We start from the raw sequence: 20051 nt of genomic DNA, 5'->3' as shown, positions 1-20051 counted from the left end.
TTTCTGCAGATTTCAGTGTTGGGCCATCGATAAGTGTCAGCGTGCGAACCATTCACGGAAACATCATCGATATGGGCTTTCGGAGCCGAAGGCCCACTCGTGTACCCTTGACGACTCCACTACATACGAGTAAAGCTTTACGCTTCGCCTGGGCCCTTGAATACCGACATTCGACTGTTGATGACAGGAAACATGCTGTCTGGTCGGATGAGTCTCGTTTCAAATTGCATCGAGCTGATGGACGTGTAGGGGTATGGAGACAACCTCATGAAACCATGAACCCTGCATGACAGAAGGGGCCTGTTCAAGCTGGTGGAAGCACTCTAATGGTGTGGTAGGCGTACAGTAGGAGTGATTTGGGACCCCTGATGCATCTATATATGACTATAACAGGTGATACGTGCGTAAGCATCCTGTCTGATCACCTGCATCCATTCATGTCCGTTGTGCATTCCGCGGGACTTCGGCAATTCCAGATGGACAATGCGACACCCCACACGTCCAGATTTGCTACAGAGTGGCTCCAGGAACACTCTTCTGAGTTTAAACACTTTCACTGGCCACTAAACTCCCCACTCATGAACAGTACTGATCATATCTGCGATGCCTTGCAACGTGCTGTTCAGGAGAGTTCTCCACCCTCCTCGTTCTCTTACGGATTTGTGACAGCGCTGCAGGATTCATGGTATCAGTTCCCTGTGACATCGCTTCACACATTAGTCTCCATGTCACGTCGTGTTGCGGCACTTCTGCGTGCTCGCGGTGGTTCTACATGATATTAGACAGTGTGCCAGTTTCTTTGGCTCTTCAGTATACATCGAAGCGCAACCCATGATAAAAAATATTGTGCCGATATCTTTTCTCATTACCAGAAAAAATGCTATTTGTATCTAGGAAAGCTGCAGAATGTTACTAGCAATGTTTATCGAATTATAGATTTTTCACCTCTTCTATTTCATTGGAACAAACGATGATACAAGTGAAACTTCCTGGCAGATTAAAACTGTGTGCCCGACCGAGACTCGAACTCGGGACCTTTGCCTTTCGCGGGCAAGTGCTCTACTAACTGAGCTACCGAAGCACGACTCACGCCCGGTACCCACAGCTTTACTTCTGCCAGTATCTCGTCTCCTACCTTCCAAACTTTACAGAAGCTCTCCTGCAGAGTGAAAATCTCATTCTGGAAACATCCCCCAGGCTGTGGCTAAGCCATGTCTCCGCTATATCCTTTCTTTCAGGAGTGCTAGTTCTCCAGGTTCGCAGGAGAGCTTCTGTAAAGTTTGGAAGGTAGGAGACGAGATACTGGCAGAAGTAAAGCTGTGGGTACCGGGCGTGAGTCGTGCTTCGGTAGCTCAGTTGGTAGAGCACTTGCCCGCGAAAGGCAAAGGTCCCGAGTTCGAGTCTCGGTCGGGCACACAGTTTTAATCTGCCAGGAAGTTTCATATCAGCGCACACTCCGCTGCAGAGTGAAAATCTCATTCTGATGATACAAGTAATTTTTTTTTAAGCAACCAGTGATGGTGGTAGTAGTAGTAGTAGTAGTAGTAGTAGTTGTTGTTGTTGTTGCCGTTCGTTTAGGGCGTGCAACGTCGTGGCTACCAGACGAGATGAATAGGGTTAAAACATATAAAGTACTGATGTGCTAAAAAGCTATGTTAATCCATATTCCCTCTCTCTCGCACTTCCCCTCATATTAACACAAATCGCCTGGTCACTGTTAGCGACAAAAATGTGGAATCTGATTCAAGACGGACTACTAAAGTTTTGTTATCAGACGAGAAAAGCCACGGAGAAGGATATCCGGAAAGACGGTTCGCAGATCACTACTGTAACAAATATGAGCCACGCGCAGAATCGTGGTTTGATGGGGGTGGGAGTCTCGGTGCTCGGTTCCTATTTGAGCTAGGAACGCGGGGTGAAAAGTTTTCGGTTTAGCCCGGACCAGCGGCCATTTCTATAGCCACTCGAACACCTGTCTTACTGAAGCTATGTTTCAGTATATTAAACAAGTTTTTAACGATGAACGGGAGCTGGTGCCAGGCAAATTGTGGAAACCAATGAATTCTTTTTGCAAAAGATCTTAATGATCAGCTAATGGCACCGTTTCTATGAGTACCTTTGAAATTTAGCGTGCAAAAATAATCACCCTTAAAGAGCTGCGAGCTAGATCAAGACCGATGTTCAAATTTGGTCAACTGCTGTAGCGGACACTGGTCTTGGGGAAGTTTTAACCTTTTGAAAAATCTTGGTTCGTTTGGATTCGAAATGCAGAAAACGCGTTTTTATGAGAAGGTTTTCAAACGCGCCACTTCTAGACTTTAAACCTGATGAAGTCAAAAATGTTGTTTTTAATCCAATAATCTTTATCCGTTGTCGAAATACGATGGTTTAAAGTCGAGCAAAATGTAGCATGTAAAATTCCTTCTTACATGAATGCGCGGAAACGGTTTAAACTGAATCAAATAAATAAAAGACGCACTTACAACAAAATTGAAAACTCGCTTTCAAAACACTAGCTTTTTTCGGATTTTGCGTGCAAAAAGCACTTTTCTGTCAATTTCTTTACGCGCTACCCTTATAACTTTTACGAGTCGGTTGAAATTTCGTAAGAAGGCAGACAAATACATACAATTAAAGGTGGCTCTGTTGTTTTACGAAAGCTTCATCCGTCGCCACGATACAAGCAACACCGCTCAAAAGACAAGAACAAAACCTATACCGGATCAGTCGTCTCCCGAGACAACAAAAATCTACGTCAGTTGCCAAACTATGGCGCTCTAATGTCGAAATTATGGTGGAGTAAAACCTGGGAATGAGAACGAAAAATGTCCTAACGTACAAAGTGGAATATGTGCTGGGCGGAGTTAGGGATGTAAGAGAAAGGAACTAGTCTTTCGGCTTGCCTGGCAGCTTCAAAGACATTTAAATCAAAAAATGTTGACACATTCGCGTTTTATTACGAGTTAATGATACTTCTGAAGCGCAGCAAGCTCTCTTAGACACACTCGCTATTACATGTACGATAACGGGTATAAGACCAGACAAACGCAAATTCATGTGCTTCTAGAGAGTGGGATGCACCTACAGTAGGAAATATCCGAGAGTAGGGGGGTATTTATAATAAGAAGTAGCCCAGAACGGGATACACGAATCCTAAACTTTAATGACACGTTGTGTCCTATTGCACGACATGACAAATGACAAGCTGGATGACACGATGGCATGTGTCATGTGTCATGTGATACGACATGATATCATGTATAATGTTACTCCACTCGACAGGGTGCATTATGTTAAACGACATGGGTCCGAAAACTAACGCCGGCCGAAGTGGCCGTGCGGTTAAAGGCGCTGCAGTCTGGAACCGCAAGACCGCTACGGTCGCAGGTTCGAATCCTGCCTCGGGCATGGATGTTTGTGATGTCCTTAGGTTAGTTAGGTTTAACTAGTTCTAAGTTCTAGGGGACTAATGACCTCAGCAGTTGAGTCCCATAGTGCTCAGAGCCATTTGAACCATTTGAACCGAAAACTAACAAGTAAATAAAAGCGAATATGTCAAGATCTTTTGATTTAAATGTCTTCGAAGCTGACAGATAAGTCGGAAAGCTAGTTACCTTCTCGTACAAGCCCAACTGTGCCCCGGACATATTCGCCTTTTTTTTTTTTTTTTTTTTTTTTTGCTACTATAGGCGCATTTTTCATCCTGGTATAGTAACAGGGTCGGCCAAGCATCTTCTAAACACATACTAAAATCTTCTGCCTAACAGCTAAGGTAAAAGGTCAGACAGAGCACAAAATCGTAGAACAGGTGCCACATGCATCTCATCATCGCTTTAAACTGAGGGCAGGTCTGCTAATAAACGGAGTGCTACCCTCTTCTCATTATACAGCGTGAACCGGAACTCCACAGACAAACTTTCTGAGGGGATAGTATGGACCGAAACATGAAAAACAAGGGCCTGCAAACATCGGCTCTAAGAAGCATAACTTAAGAGCTACTTCCTTAAGTGAATAATTGTTCTTTGAGATCATAAATGTAAGAGTATTAATGTATGTGCATTGTTGAAAGTTTTGTATGAATAATGTCCTGCTTTATTCAAACATTTACCCAGATTCTCTGTTTAAGTCTGTCGTACACTTAACTAGAATTTCTGCTTTTAAAATTGTCAACTCTTGTATTATGGTGTAACACTGTCCTGACATGCACATTTACGGATCTTGTATAATGTGTAGTTACTTTGTACCCATTACTCATTAAAGAATTTTATTCAGGTGGCTTTGACCTGTTTATTTTGTTATTCATATTTTTTTGATATTGTCACATACAGTAAACAAAACCCTGGCTCTGGGCCATTATGACATGATATACTCTGTATTTTACGTACATTATTTAGTCTTCAAGCATTCACTTCGTTTTTGTATTTAATACATTTTGATGTTCCATATACATCTAAAAATTAATTCCTCTGTTGTTTAGGAAGCTTGACATACCGATAATACTCACATGTGAATCTTATTTATGGTTATACAGTAAAAAAAAACACGTAATTTCAATGCTGTATATGTTTGTCACAATGATCAGTTGTAAACCATGATTATCTGGTTACGATGTTTCGAGTGTTTGATTGTAACTTGGAATATCTTTGACAAATACATTCTTTGGTCTGGCACTATATATTTGTTTTGTTCTTACAAGCAATTTTGACACTCAATCTATCTGCTCCAGTTGAATGAACCACAGTGACCTACCGTGAGCCTTTGACATGTTTCTATCTTAAACTGTAGTACGGCGTTCACCTGTGGCATGTTGTATGACATGTAATAGTAGTAGTGTTATTCAACTATCTTGGTTCAAATGGCTCTGAGCACTATGGGACTTAACTGCTGTGGTCATCAGTCCCCTAGAACTTAGAACTACTTAAACCTAATTAACCTAAGGACAACACACACATCCATGCCCGAGGCAAGATTCGAACCTGCGAACGTAGCGGTCGCGCGGCTCCAGACTGTAGCGCCTAAAACCGCTCGGCCACTCCGGCCGGCATTCAACTATCTTCTAATAAGATACTGAAACTGAGCCCGTTTTCTTCTTTCTTTTTTTCTCACTTACTCTATCTTTCAAAGATACACGCTTTATAACAGCGGAATGAGATAATAAATAACTAAAATTAATTATGGCCTGTTTGTGGACAAAGAGGCATCGTAACGCATGACCACTGATATATTTGCGGTTAGGGAGGGACAGTGGACAATGCACCGCCGCAACTAATGTGAATATACTGTCCGAGGCGAATACGTTCGACCATTATCGCAATAAGGACAACATTTAGATTTACAACTACGTCGGCTCTCGAGTGCAAGAAAGAAATACAAAGGCTAAATACGGGTCTCTGATGGTGTTATTCAGGCTGATAGAAAAAAGCAAACACAATAAAATTACTAAAAGTGATCAAAGGACGGTAATTAGAGACATGTAGGCCATGGAACGCCATTCGCGCACTAACAGAACAGAGTACTATGTATCTTATTTCAAAGTCCTAGCTTTGTCCCACTGAGGTTTTGACAGATGTCGCCCAGTTGTTCAGTTTAGTAATTACTTATTTGTTTGGCATTTCCGACTCATGAGTTACACATGATATCTCTTGCAAACTTTTCACTTGATTACGAACTGAAATAAATTTCTGAAAGAGGATTACGCGGGCGGACTTTAACGACATAGTACATCCAGGAAACGTTATCAAAGATGTTAATGTACGGTTGAGACACGTAAAGTGCAGCTTGTAAACGGAATCACGTGCAAATCATGATCTCCAAGGACATGTTCATCACAACAGAACTAGGAAAGTGGACTACACTATTTAGAACACGTCGTCTAAATGAACACGAGGGTTGGCGTGCAGCACGTACTCGCATACCTATTTCAGACTATCTCTCCCTCTTTAAGTCAAATTTTCTCCGATGTTCTCCAGGGAGCGTGTAGAAGTACATTATTGGCACAATGTAGCACATATTTCAGTGCCACGTGTTTTTGCCGGTCAACGAAGAAAACTTATTTGTATATTGCGGTACGCGACGTACGCTATTATTTACAAAAGGACATACAAATGTAGCGCTGTTATTCTGTGTTAGAATAGCAACAATAAAGTCGTTAGTCGAGTTAGTCACAAAACATTCACAGTGTCACCTACTGTAGCTTGTGCTTGTGTCTGCAGGGGTGAAGCCGTTCTCTTCTATCACAGGTTTCTTGTTGTCTCGCTGTCCTGTAAAAACAGAAGTAATGTCTTTAACATTTTCGCAGAGCAGAGTGTCGGCAGACAAAATGTGGACTTCCGGATATACGGCTACAGAATGCTGAAGTTGAGTGTGAGAGACTAGCAGCAAGTGCGACTGCTCTATTAGATCTAAGCAGAAATATTTTCTTTTAGTAATCCAAAATACTGCTGTAAGGCCACGAGATGGTCTAATGAGTATGCTAAGCCTTACTAAGGCAGGTTAACTCGATCAGACATGAGTCACGAACGTACTGCAGTCTCGACAGTGGATTGGTTGGTTGATTTGGGGGCAGGGGCCAAAACAGCGAAGTTATCTGTCCCATCGTTACAGGGAAGGATCGGGAAGGAAGTAGGCCGAGCCCTGTCAAAGGAACCATCCCGGCATTAGCCTTAAGCGGTTTAGGGAAATCATAGAAAACGTAAATCAGGATGGCGGGCGTGGGTTTGAACCATTATCCTCCCGAATACGAGTCCAGTGTGCTAACCATTGCGCCATCTCACTCGGTCATCGATATTGGACTGCCGAAGAAAGTGAGATCGTGACCTACAGTTTAATATCACCACGTTTCCGGCCGCTATGACCGAGCACTTCTTGGCGTTTCAGTCCAGTACCACACTGCTATTACGGTCGCAGGTTCGAATTCTTAGGTTAGTTAGATTTAAGTAGTTCTAAGTATGGGGACTGATCACCTCGGACCTTAAGTCCCATAGTGCTCAGAGCCATTGGAACCATTTGAAAATCTTTTTTTTTTGCTCCAGTTATGGACAACAATTTCTTTATGTATACCAGGATATTAATTTCATCCCGTAGTGGCCAACTTCAAACCTGACTAGACACAATTTGCTAGTCCTATTGTTGCGGCATATGTAAGAACGGGCCGCGCGATTGGAGGCGTCGTGTCACGAACTGCGCAGCCCCTCCCGCCGCAGTTTCGTGTCCTCCCTGGGGCATGGGTGTGTGTGTTGTTCTTAGCATAAATTAAAGTAGTGTGTAAGTCTAGGGACCTCAGCAGTTGGTCCCTTAGGAATTCACACACGCATTTGTAATAACGGTACAGTCACAACAATGATCTAAATAAGCTTCGTCAAGTACTACATGCAGAGTTGCTAACTCGATGAAGAAATTTGTTAGTCAGTAAGTTTCTTTATACAGTTAGCATGTCTATTACAACTGTACATGAGGTACCTATATTTTAAGTGTATACGACGAAGTTTATTTGCATCATTATTGTGAGAGTAGCGTTTTTACATATCCCGACTCGATATGATAAGCAAATAGCATGCACTCAGGTCGGGAGACGGCCATTACGGACTGAAATTAATAACCTATATACATTTCTTTTTATCCGTAACTGGGGAAAATATATAAATACACTACTGGCCATTAAAATTGCTACGCAACGTCCTACAGACGCGAAATTTAACCGACAGGAAGAAGATGCTGCGATATGCAAATGATTAGCTTTTCAGAGCATTCACACAAGGTTGGCGCCGGTGGCGACACATACAACGTGCTGACATGAGGAAAGTTTCCAACCGATTTCTCATATACAAACAGCAGTTGACCTGGTGAAACGTTGTTCTGATGCCTCGTGTAAGGAGGAGAAATGCGTACCATCACGTTTCCGACTTTGAGAAAGGTCGGATTGTACCCTATCGCGATTGCGGTTTATCGTATCTTGACATTGCTGCTCGCGTTGGTCAAGATCCAATGACTGTTAGCAGAATATGGAATCGGTGGGTTCAGGAGGGTAATACGGAACGCCGTGCTGGATCCCAACGGCCTCGTATCACTAGCAGTCGAGATGACAGGCATCTTATCCGCATGGCTGTAACGGATCGTGCAGCCGCGTCTCGATCCCTGAGCCAACAGATGGGGACGTTTGCAAGACAACAACCATCTGCACGAACAGTTCGACTACGTTTGCAGCACCAGGGACTATCAGCTCGGAGACCATGGCTGCGGTTACTCTTGACGCTGCATCACGGACAGGATCGCCTGCGATGGTGTACTCAACGACGAACCTGGGTGCACGAATGGCAAAACGTCATTTTTTCGGATGAATCCAGGTTCTGTTTACAGCATCGTGATCGTCGCATCCGTGTTTGGCGACATCGCGGTGAACGCACATTGGAAGCGTGTATTCGTCATGGCCATAGTGGCGTATCACCCAGCGTGATGATATGGGATGCCTCTGGTTACACGTCTCGGTCACCTCTTGCTCGCATTGACGGCACTTTGAACAGTGGACGTTACATTTCAGATGTGTTACGACCCGTGGCTCTACCCTTCATTCCATCCCTGCGAAACCCTACATTTCAGCAGGATAACGCACGACAGCATGTTGCAGGTCCTGTACAGGCCTTTCTGAATACAGAAAATGTTCTACTGCTGACCTGGCCGGCACATTCTCCAGATCTCTCACCAATTGAAAACGTCTGATCAATGGTGGCCGAGCAAGTGGCTCGTCACAATAAGCCAGTCACTACTCTTGATGAACTGTGGTATCGTGTTGAAGCTGCATGGGCAGCTGTGCCTGTACACGCCATCCGAGCTCTGACTCAACGCCAAGGCGTATCAAGGCCGTTATTACGGGCAGAGATGGTTGTTCTGGATTCTGATTTCTCAGGCTCTATGCACCCAAATTGCGTGAAAATGTAATCACATGTCAGTTCTAGTATAATATATCTGTCCAATGAATACCCATTCATCTGCATTTCTTCTTGGTGTAGCAATTTTAATGGCCAGTAGTGTATATTCCTAGATCACTGAGGAAAAATTGCAGCGGCTCTGTCGCAACTAGTGTTACGAGAAGACTCCTGTTGTAAGTAGCCTGTTTATGTGTCCGTATTTTGGCAGCGCGATAGACTGCATTTATAACTGACAGCTCTGTGCGCCCTCTGTAAGGGACTCTCTGTGGCTGGTCGGACTCGCAGTTGGAGGTGAATGACCAGCAGTGATGGAGGTTAGAGGTCTGAAGTGTTAGCGCGAGCGGACGGCCTGGACGTGTGTCCGTAATGGAGATTTAAGTGTAATATTATTGATGATTATATAATGTTGTTGGAACTGGATGTCAGGGACGATTATATATATTTTTTGAACTGGATGTCACATTATTAAGGTAACATTTGCTAAATACATTGTTTGCTTTGCAACAAAATCTTTCCTTTGCTAACCACATGCCTGTTAGTTGTTAGAGCCTACAGTAGTTTGAATCTTTTATCTAGCTGGCTGTATTCGTGTTTGCTTTATCGCTGTAGTTCGTGTAATGAAGATTTTCTGGGAGGTAAGTGACTTATGAAATGCTTGGGTTATTGTTAGGATTTCTTGTAATTCAGGGCCATTCCTTCGCGTTAATTATTTGAGCAGTCAGATTGCGCATCGTTGTATATTGTGGGTCATAAATGAATAGAATAACTTTGAGCTGTGTTTGTCAGGAATAATTCTGCAGCTCAGATGTGAAATGATAAAGACAAGCAAGGTGACAGTACGTTCAATTTCACTCAGCAGTTTCAGAATTAAATATATTAAGAAGTTCTCAGTTCTTTCAGTTTAAGTAAAAATATAATAAAGAAGTTCCACTGTGTCCCACATGAATACATCTCCCACCACCAGATATCCAACACGCTGACCGCACATTCTACATTTTTCGTTAGATAGTTAGTTAATTAGGTATTTGCATATACTATACAGTAATTTCCATATATCATAGTGGTGTGTCAGTGTACAGTTATAGTATTCGTTCCCATTGAAGCATGTGTCAACATGCTGACATGCTGAATATTCAAATGTCTTCCAGAATGAGCTTTATATATATAATGTCATACACATTCATACATTCTTCTATGGAGAAAAAACAATTGGAACTAGATATTCTTGCAGCTTGCGTTAGAGGTTAATTCTACATTTGTTAGATTATTCACATCACTGGGCATGTTATAAATTATTTTTAGGGTTGAGTACTTCACTACTTGCTTTGCCTCACGAAAGCTGAACGATGTAATGGCGATTGATGCTGTAAGACATTTCTCGTTCTAGTGTCTATACATATCAAGTAAAGGCCACGGCCGCTTTTTTCTGCCTGTATGCGAAGGCTAATCAAAGAAACTACTAGACAGACTTATTCACGAAAAAGGTTTGCGTATACATGGTGAACCACCTAAAAAGTGTACCGAAAATGCTGCGGAAAGGGAAGTGCTATTGATGTGGTGTTTCTACAGAATGGATTGGTAGTCAGGGGCCATAATGTTAGTCAATAAACGGATTGTAATAATACATAAAAGTGTATTTTTTGTGCAAACACACGCTTTTTAAAAGGAACATTACCATACTAAAAGTATAGTAAATTAGAATGTCAGTTGTGTTTCCTGTAGGATTCTAGTGCGAGGTCGTTGTGAGATATCGTATTTTGGGGAAAGTTGGAAATTTGTGGTAAGGTCTTACGGGACCGAACTGCTGAGGTCATCGGTCCCTAAGCTCACGCACCACTTAATCTAACTTAAACTAAGACTAAGGACAACACGTACACCCATGCCGGAGGGAGGACTCAAACGCCGGCTGCTATGGCCGAGCGGTTCTAGGCACTTCAGTCCGGAACTGCGCTGCTGCTACCGTCGCAGGTTCGAATCCTGCCTCGGGTATGGATGTGTGTGATGTCCTTAGGTTAGTTTGGTTTCAGTAGTTTTAAGTCTAGGGGACTGATGACCTCAGATGTTAAGTCCCATAGCCTTCTTCTTCTTTTTTTGAGGACTCGAACCTCCGACGTGGGGAGCCGCGCGGGCCGTAACAATGCGCCCTAGACGGCGCGGCTACCCCGTGCGGCTATTTTGAGGAGTCCCCACACCGACACTTGCACAATACCTGTGGTAGCACACAAAGTACAAAACAAGTGCATACACTAGTCATGTGGATCGTGACCAGTAACGAGACAACTGACCATCACAAGTTGTGTTCAACATGACCACCGGCAGCGACGGCACGCGCTCCCAGTCTAGGGTGGAAAGACTGGTGCACATGTGACAACATTTCTGCAGAGACATCAGAGAGTATTTCATTCTATATCATCGGGTGTATTTGGTATGTTCTTCTAGACGACGTCTTTCAGTTTTCCCTACAGAAAAAAAGTCTACAGACGTCAAATCCGCGGAAGATTCCGGTCAGGGTAAAAATCCTCTGTGTGCAATCCAACGATTTAGAAAGAATTCGTGTAGGCACGCTGTAGTGCTACGTGCACTATGGGCTGGACAGCCATCATGTTGGTACCACAGGTTCCTCCTAGTCTGCAGAAGGTCTTCTAGCATCTGTGGAAGATGGTCCGTTAGTAGGCTGCGATACTTGTGTGCGTTCAGTGTTCCGTCTATGAAAAACAGGCCTATGAGCTGATGGTTCACTATCCCACACCATACACATACACCCCAACGACGCTGACGTTCCACCTGACGAAACCAACGGGGACTGTCAAGAGACCAACAGTGCAGCTTTCGGCGGTTGACGTGGTCATGACTGGTAAATGCGGTCTTATCAAAAAGACAAGATACATGGTACATCTGGAGTAGCCTGTCTTAATGCCCATGTACAGAAGTTAACACGATTCCCATAATCATTTCCATGGAGCTCTTGACGGAAATAAGTGTGACAGGCATGGAATCCATATCAATGGGGAATGCGTGGGACACCTGCCTGACTCATGCCACTTCCTCGTGCGATTGCTCGGGAGCTAACGTGCAGATCAACAACAGCAGCAAGAACATTATTTTCCCCCTCTTCTCTCGTCACTTGTTTACTTCTGTTCCACTGTCTAGGGGTTACAGTACGACTTTCACGTAACTGGCTGAAGTTGATGAATAACTGCCGACATGGTTGATCTCTATTGGGGTATCTTGGCGCACACACTCTACAAGAAAGAACTGCATCCTTTCTACATTCTCGAGACACCATGAGCATTTCGGCTTTTTCTGCATTGATAAATACGATTATCCGCTCACGACCTTTTGCTTGGAGTTTTCACACACTAAGTGACAAACAAGTCGCAGTGCACTTACGGAAGACACAAGCATACTGTAAGCAAGCATAATATCGTGTCAAGCAACTAACCAGGTTGAATGGCACAAATAACTGTCGGTGTGGAAACTTTTCAAAATACGATATCTCGTAAACGAATCGCACTATAATCCTGCAACAAACATTACAGACTTTCTAATTTACCTTAATTTTTGACTGTTAATATCAATAGGCGTTGTTCCATTTAAGAAAGTTTATGTTTGCACAAAAATACACTTACTAAGCATTATTACATTCTGTTTATTGGCTAACAATGCAAGCCCCTGACTATCAATCCGTCCTGTGAAAACGACACATCAACAACACTTTCCATTTTCGCAATATCTGCGGTGATACTTTTAGGCTATTGACGCCATACGAGTATAGTGACTGACTCTTTTAGGAAGATACGCCCTCGTAATTGTAACAGGAAAACTAGACGGCAATACAGACCACCTCTCTTTTACCATTTGAGTTGGACGAAAAACTATGTGACGCTTTGTCTCTTAATGAATTAACCTGTCACAAAATGTGGTGCTCTTTTTTGGTTCTATTGCAATTCCCCTATTAATCTTACGTGGTAAGATCCCATTCTGACCAGTATAGAAAGTATCGGTCGATCGACAGTTCTGCAAGCTTTCTCCTGGCTTCCGTTCGCACACACCCAGGCATTTCGTGAATGGTACTATTTTCAGTGGTTGTTTGGCAATCGCGCAATAAAACATTAACGAGTCTCCGTTTATTTATAACGAATGTGAATAATTTAAATACACAGACACAAAGGAAATACGGATAAACACTGAAGCGCCAAGGGCGGTCGGCAACGCCTACACAAGACAAGTGTCTGGCGCAGTTGTTAGATGGTTTACTGCTGCAACAATCGCAGGTTATCAAAATCTAAATCAGTTTGAAAGTGGTGTTACAGTCGGTGCGCGAGCGATGGGACACAGCATCTCCGAAGCAGCATCCCGTACGACCATTTCACGAGTGTACCGTGAATATCAGCAATCCGGTACAACATCAAATCTCCGACATCGCTGCGGTTGGGGAAAGGTCATGCAAGAACGGGACCAACGACGATTGAAGAGGATAGATCAACGTGACAGAAATGCAATCCTTCCGCATATTGCTACAAATGCTGGGCCATCAGCAAGTGTCAGCGTGCGAACCACTCAACGAAACATGATCGATAAGGGCTTTCGGAGCCGAAGGCCCACTCGTGTGCCTTGATGACTGTACGACACAAAGCTTTACGCCTCGCCTGGGCCCGTCAACACCGACATTGGACTGGAAACACGTTGCCTGGTCGGATGAGTCTCGTTTCAAATTGTATCAGCGGATGGACGAGTACGGATGTGGGGACAACCTCATGAAACCATGGACCCTGCATGTCAGCTGGGGACTGTTCAAGCTGGTGGAGGCTATGTAATGGTGTGGGGCGTGTGCAGCTGAGAGTGATATGAGACCCCTGATACGTCTGTATATGACCGACAGGTGGCACGTACGTCAGCATCCTGTCTGATCTCAGTCATCCATTCACATCCTTCATTCATTCCGACGGACTTGGGCAATTCCAGCAGGACAATGCGACACCCTACACGTCCAGAATTGCTAAGAGTGGCTCCAGGAACACTCTTCTGCTTTTAAACACTTCCGCTGGCTACCAGACTCCCCAGACATGAACATTATTGAGCATAGCTGGGATGCCTTGCAAACTGCTGTTCAGAAGAGATCTCCAGCCCCTCGTATTCTTACGGATTCATGGAGAGCCCTGCATGATTCATGACGTCAATTCTCTCCAGCACTACGTCAGACATTAGTCGAGTCTATAACGCGTCGTGTTGCGGCACTTCCGCGTTTTCGCGGAAGCGCTACAGGATATTAGGCAGGTATATCAGTTTCTTTGGCTCTTCAGTGTATACAAAACAGTGTTGATGATCCACGATAATATTTATTTTATAGTTCATTATGAACCGGCTTTCGGCTTTCTTGGGCATCCTCCGGCATCTGCCGAAAGCCAGTTCATAACGAACTGTAAAATACATAATACTGTGGAATATTAATACTGTGTGTTTAAGTTTTCAATATGTCTATGTTCCTGCAAGTACTGATTGAATATTGCATAGCACAAGTTTGCTATACGCCCGAACATACTTTATGTTCGAAGATTTCCTTTAGTTGTGAACAACATGTTGTGTTTTATTTGCTAGTAAGTCTTCAACCCAGTCACAAATCTGGAGTTATATTCAGAAGGCTCTTACGTGTTTCATTGGGCAACAGCGAGGAACTGTTTCGAACGTCTCCAAGAAGTCAAGGAATGCGGCGTCAGTCTGTAATCCTGATCACTTGTATACTCTCATGTACCTAATGTACGGTATAAGGTTTGTGTGAACTCTATGTTTCCCTCTTGAAGATCAATTTCTACAGAACGTAAGCTCCAGAAATTCCACTACAGGCTGATGTCACAGAACGTGCGCTAATATTACCGAAAAACTACGGAGATATGAGATACAAGATTAGCAAGTGCGTCCAGTTATTGTCTGTTAGAGGAGCACAAACAAAGTAAGAGTTAGTCCTGTTAGTTATTTAAAAAAATCACACGATAACCTACTGTAGCTCGTATCTGCAGGGGTGAAGCCGTTCTCTTCCAGCAAAGGTTTCTTTTTGTCTCGCTGTCCTGAAAGAAACAGAAACAACATTTTTAACCCTTACTTCAAACAGTGTCACTGATGTTGATGTCGTTTTATAGCTCCGTGAAAACTACTGAATCCTAACTGATAATTACTCATGATAATCCGAAGCCGAATAATTCTTCTCTTTGCGGTTTAACGTACTTTACTTCTGACACCACCATAACAGCGTCTTACCATACGCAGTAGACGGGAAGCAAGGTAAGCACGGATGTGAATCTGTCGTGACAAATAAAAAGTTGTGGGAGACCGCCCTGCTTACCGAGTAGCGGCCTTAACCATTAGACCATCTCAGCACGCTCCCAGACCCGACTTATTCGTTGTCACTGATGTTCCCACCCGTTGTTTCCGTACAGTACAACCAAAGGCCCTCCGGTGGCGCGTGTGGGAGTAGCATCACTGGTAAAACGAATCTGGGGACAGAGTGGCTTGGGCAGCCGTTTGCCTAGCACAAATTTTCATTTCTCACGATGTATTATCTGGATTGTGCGTTCTGCACTTCTGAACTGTTTTAACTTACGATATTTTACGGACTATAAGACGCACTTTTTTCTTCGAAAAATTGGCTCCAGAATTCATGTGTGTCTTATACTCGAAATTAATACAAAAATGTCCAGTGTTTGATATAAAATTCCCGCCCGTCTTAAAAATGGCCCTATATTCGATGCCGCGGGAAACCTATCTCTAACAAGATATTAAAACAATGTGGAGCAGTTACAGCTGATGTTCTGAGTCCATCTGTAATGCAGCTCTAACTCAAGGTATTTCCCCAGATAGGTTAAAATATGCCATAGTCCAGCCTCTCTACAAAAAAGGGGACGCCACAGATGTCAATAATTACCGGCCAGTATCCTTGCTTACAGCATTTTCAAAAATCTTCGAGAAAGTAATGTCCTCAAGAGTGGTTAGAAATCACAACGGTAAAGGCATACTTAATAAATCAGTCTGGATTTCAAAATTGGTGCTCTACTGAAACAGCAATATACAATTTCACTGCCAACATAATAGAGTCTTTTAATAGTAAAATGTCACCAGTAGGAATTTCCTGTGACTTATCCAAAGCGAGTGATTGTGTGAAAAATGACATTATGTTACAGGAATTACAATTCTATGGTATAAATGGAACAGCATACGAGTGGTGTAAGTCATATCTACAGAACAGGAAGCAAAATGTTTCTTTATATGGTTTAAGTGATTTAAGGAAGTTTCCCATTTCATCCAACTGGGGTGATATTACATTACTTGTTCCACAGGGTTCGATCAAGGGTCCCCTTCTGTTCTTGATATGTGTTAACGACCTCCTTTCTTATCTGAAACAAGAGGCTAAACTGACACTGTTTGCTGATGATATAAGCTTCATTATTAATCCAGTAAATGAAACTCCAATAGAAAATGATACAAATAATGTCTTTGGCGAAGTTATTGGTTGGTTTTCTGCGAATGGGCTTGCAGTGAACTTTGAAAGAAAAAAAATTTTCTACTTCAATAAGTATAACGTCAATAGAAGTCAGTAGCAAGGGTGGAGTATACTAGTTCAGTCTGGAACCGCGCGACCGCTACGGTCGCAGTTTCGAATCCCGCCTCGGGCATGGATGTGTGTGATGTCCTTAGGTTAGTTAGGTTTAAGTAATTCTAAGCTCTAGGGGACTGATGACGTCAGAAGTTAAGTCCCATAGTGCTCAGAGCCATTTGAATCATTTGAGTATACTAAGTTTTTGGGTGTAGATATAGATGAGAATCATAATTGGAAAATACAGTTTTTAGATCTCCTAAAGCGACTAGGTTCAGCAACTCCTGCAATCAGAATAACTCCTAATTTTGAGGATATAAAAATTAGCTAGCTAACATAGTTTGCATACTTTCACTCTCTGATAGCATACAGAATAATATTTTGGGGTAACTCATCACTTAGGCACAAATTATTCACTGCTCAAAAGAAAGTGGTTAGAATAATGTGTGGGGCTCACAGTCGCACATCTTGTAGGCATCTGTATAAAAGCTTAGGAATTTTTACAACCTCACAGTACAATTACTCAGTAATGAAATTTGTTCTCAACAACATGGACTAGTGACATTCATGATTACAATACCAGAAGAAGGAAAGAGTTACACTATCCTCTACTTAACCTATCTTTGGCACAGAAAGGGGTAAAACATGTTGTTGAAAAAACTTTCCGGTAAATTACTAGGTAAAATAAAATGTCTGACAGACAGCAATAATAGTTTCAAAAATAAATAGAAATCGTATCTCCTTGACAACACCTAGATGAATTCTTTAATAGGAATAAATAAATCTATGGGTATAATATATGCATTTTTTGCCATTTAAGTGAATGGGGTACATAATAAAAATTTTAAGCTTAGAAAAACCCTTGATGGTAAGAGATGGAAAATAGCCACCGTGGTACAACAACCGAGTTAGAAAACTGCTGCGGAAGCAAAGGGAACTTCACAGCAAACATAAACATAGCCAAAGCCTTGCAGACAAACAAAAATTACGTGAAGCGAAATGTAGTGTGAGGAGGGCTATGCGAGAGGCGTTCAATGAATTCGAAAGTAAAGTTCTATGTACTGACTTGGCAGAAAATCCTAAGAAATTTTGGTCTTATGTCAAAGCGGTAGGTGGATCAAAACAAAATGTCCAGACACTCTGTGACCAAAATGGTACTGAAACAGAGGATGACAGACTAAAGGCCAAAATACTAAATGTCTTTTTCCAAAGCTGTTTTACAGAGGAAGAATGCACTGTAGTTCCTTCTCTAGATTGTCGCACAGATGACAAAATGGTAGATATCGAAATAGACGACAGAGGGATAGAGAAACAATTAAAATCGCCCAAAAGAGGGAAGGCCGCTGGACCTGATGGAATACCAGTTCGATTTTACACAGAGTACGCGAAGGAACTTGTCCCCCTTCTTGCAGCGGTGTTCCGTGGGTCTCTAGAAGAGCGTAGCGTTCCAAACGATTGGAAAAGGGCACAGGTCATTCCCGTTTTCAGGAAGAGACGTCGAACAGATGTGCAGAACTATAGACCTATATCTCTAACGTCTATCAGTTGTAGAATTTTGGAACACGTATTATGTTCGAGTATAATGACTTTTCTGGAGACTAGAAATCTACTCTGTAGGAATCAGCATGGGTTTCGAAAAAGACGATCGTGTGAAACCCAGCTCGTGCTATTCGTCCACGAGACTCGGCCATAGACACGGGTTCCCAGGTAGATGCCGTGTATCTTGACTTCCGCAAGGCGTTCGATACAGTTCCCCACAGTCGTTTAATGAACAAAGTAAGATCAATTGTGTGATTGGATTGAAGAGTTCCTGGATAACAGAACGCAGCATGTCATTCTCAATAGAGAGAAGTCTTCCGAAGTAAGAGTGATTTCAGGTGTGCCGCAGGGGAGTGTCGTAGGACCGTTGCTATTCACAATATACATAAATGACCTTGTGGATGACATCGGAAGTTCACTGAGGCTTTTTGCGGATGACGCCGTGGTATATCGAGAGGTTGTAACAATGGAAAATTGTACTGAAATACAGGAGGATCTGCACCGAATTGACGCATGGTGCAGGGAATGGCAATTGAATCTCAATGTAGACAAGTGTAATGTGCTGCGAATACACAGAAAGAAAGATCCCTTATCATTTAGCTACAAAATAGCAGGCCAGCAACTGGAAGCGAGTTAATTCCCTATTTATCTAGTAGTACGCATTAGGAGTGATTTAAAATGGAATGATCATATGAAGTTGATCGTCGGTAAAGCAGATGCCAGACTGAGATTCATTGGAATAATCCTAAGGAAATGCAATCTGAAAACAAAGGAAGTAGGTTACAGTACGCTTGTTCGCCCACTGCTTGAATACTGCTCAGCAGTGTGGGATCCGTACCAGATAGGGTTGATAGAAGAGAGAGAGAAGATCCAACGGAGAGCAGCGCGCTTCGTTACAGGATCATTTAGTAATCGCGAAAGCATTACGGAGATGATAGATAAACTCCAGTGGAAGACTCTGCAGGAGAGACGCTCAGTAGCTCGGTACGGGTTTTTTTGAAGTTTCGAGAACATACCTTCACCGAAGAGTCAAGCAGTATATTGCTCCCTCCTACGTATATCTCGCGAAGAGACCATGAGGATAAAATCAAGAGAGATTAGAGCCCACACAGAAGCATATCGACAATCTTTCTTTCCACGAACAATACGAGACTGGAATAGAAGGGAGAACCTATAGAGGTACTCAAGGTACCCTCCGTCACACACCGTCAGGTGTCTTGCGGAGTATGGATGTAGATGTAGATGTAGATTCATGTGTGCATTTCTTATGCACTTGACACGTTCCACATCATAACGGTTACCTTGAGACTGATCAATGGAACACGTATCAGACTAACAAACTAACTAACTAACTATGTGGCAACATTGGATTCAACTGGCAGCAGCAGTGCACCGATGCGACGAACACGAGTTGCGGCGATTCACTGTCTCCCTACTGCCCCGCCATCACAAACCCAGAACACTGCGTAGCCTATGATTTGTCATTGCAGCCTACGGTGCCAGTGAAACTGAATTCAAAGTGATCTGTGTTATCGGTGACAGTACAATATTTTTGTTAGTAGATAGTTTCGTAATGGAAAAAAAACATGGAAACAGAGCAGCAGGGCGACATTTCGGCCCTCCAACAACAGAAAAAATCATTCGTGATTGGCAGGCTAGTAAAGAAGAACTGAAAAAAATGATGAAGTCTAAATGTGTATAGGACTGAATGCAAAATGACCAACACTAGAATATGACGTATTGAAATGGATTCAAGAACGCCGTCAAAATGATATTGGTACTAATACAAAAATAATTGTTAGAATAGATACATCAAATAGCTGCTTATAGTAAGCAATATTTATTTACGACAGACTGTTTAGGCTTAAGGGGCTCCGGAACGCCCTATACTTGCAATGTTAAAATAACGCTTATAAATTACATCTTTCCTCACAAAGTATTTGAGGTAGGAAGTTGAACTTTTTACAGATTATTTATTGGAATATGGGCTACAACTTAAC

General features: G+C 42.7%; 1 protein-coding gene across 1 annotated transcript in view; it reads right to left on the bottom strand.

The window, feature by feature from the left end:
• LOC126199424 (uncharacterized) overlaps positions 1–20051 on the bottom strand; it is a gene marked incomplete at its 5' end in the record, with an annotated part of 737054 nt that overhangs the window by 349669 nt on the left and 367334 nt on the right. The window contains 2 exons of the mRNA XM_049936342.1: positions 6189–6260; positions 14924–14989. Coding sequence (XP_049792299.1) covers positions 6189–6260; positions 14924–14989 — 138 coding nt within the window. The remainder of the gene's footprint in view (positions 1–6188; positions 6261–14923; positions 14990–20051) is intronic.

The sequence above is a fragment of the Schistocerca nitens genome, chromosome 8, assembly GCF_023898315.1.
Source record: "Schistocerca nitens isolate TAMUIC-IGC-003100 chromosome 8, iqSchNite1.1, whole genome shotgun sequence".
NCBI classification, from domain to species: Eukaryota; Metazoa; Arthropoda; class Insecta; order Orthoptera; family Acrididae; genus Schistocerca; species Schistocerca nitens.
The sequence above is the reverse complement of the archived record's forward strand: the minus strand, read 5'-3'. Positions and strand labels throughout refer to the sequence as shown.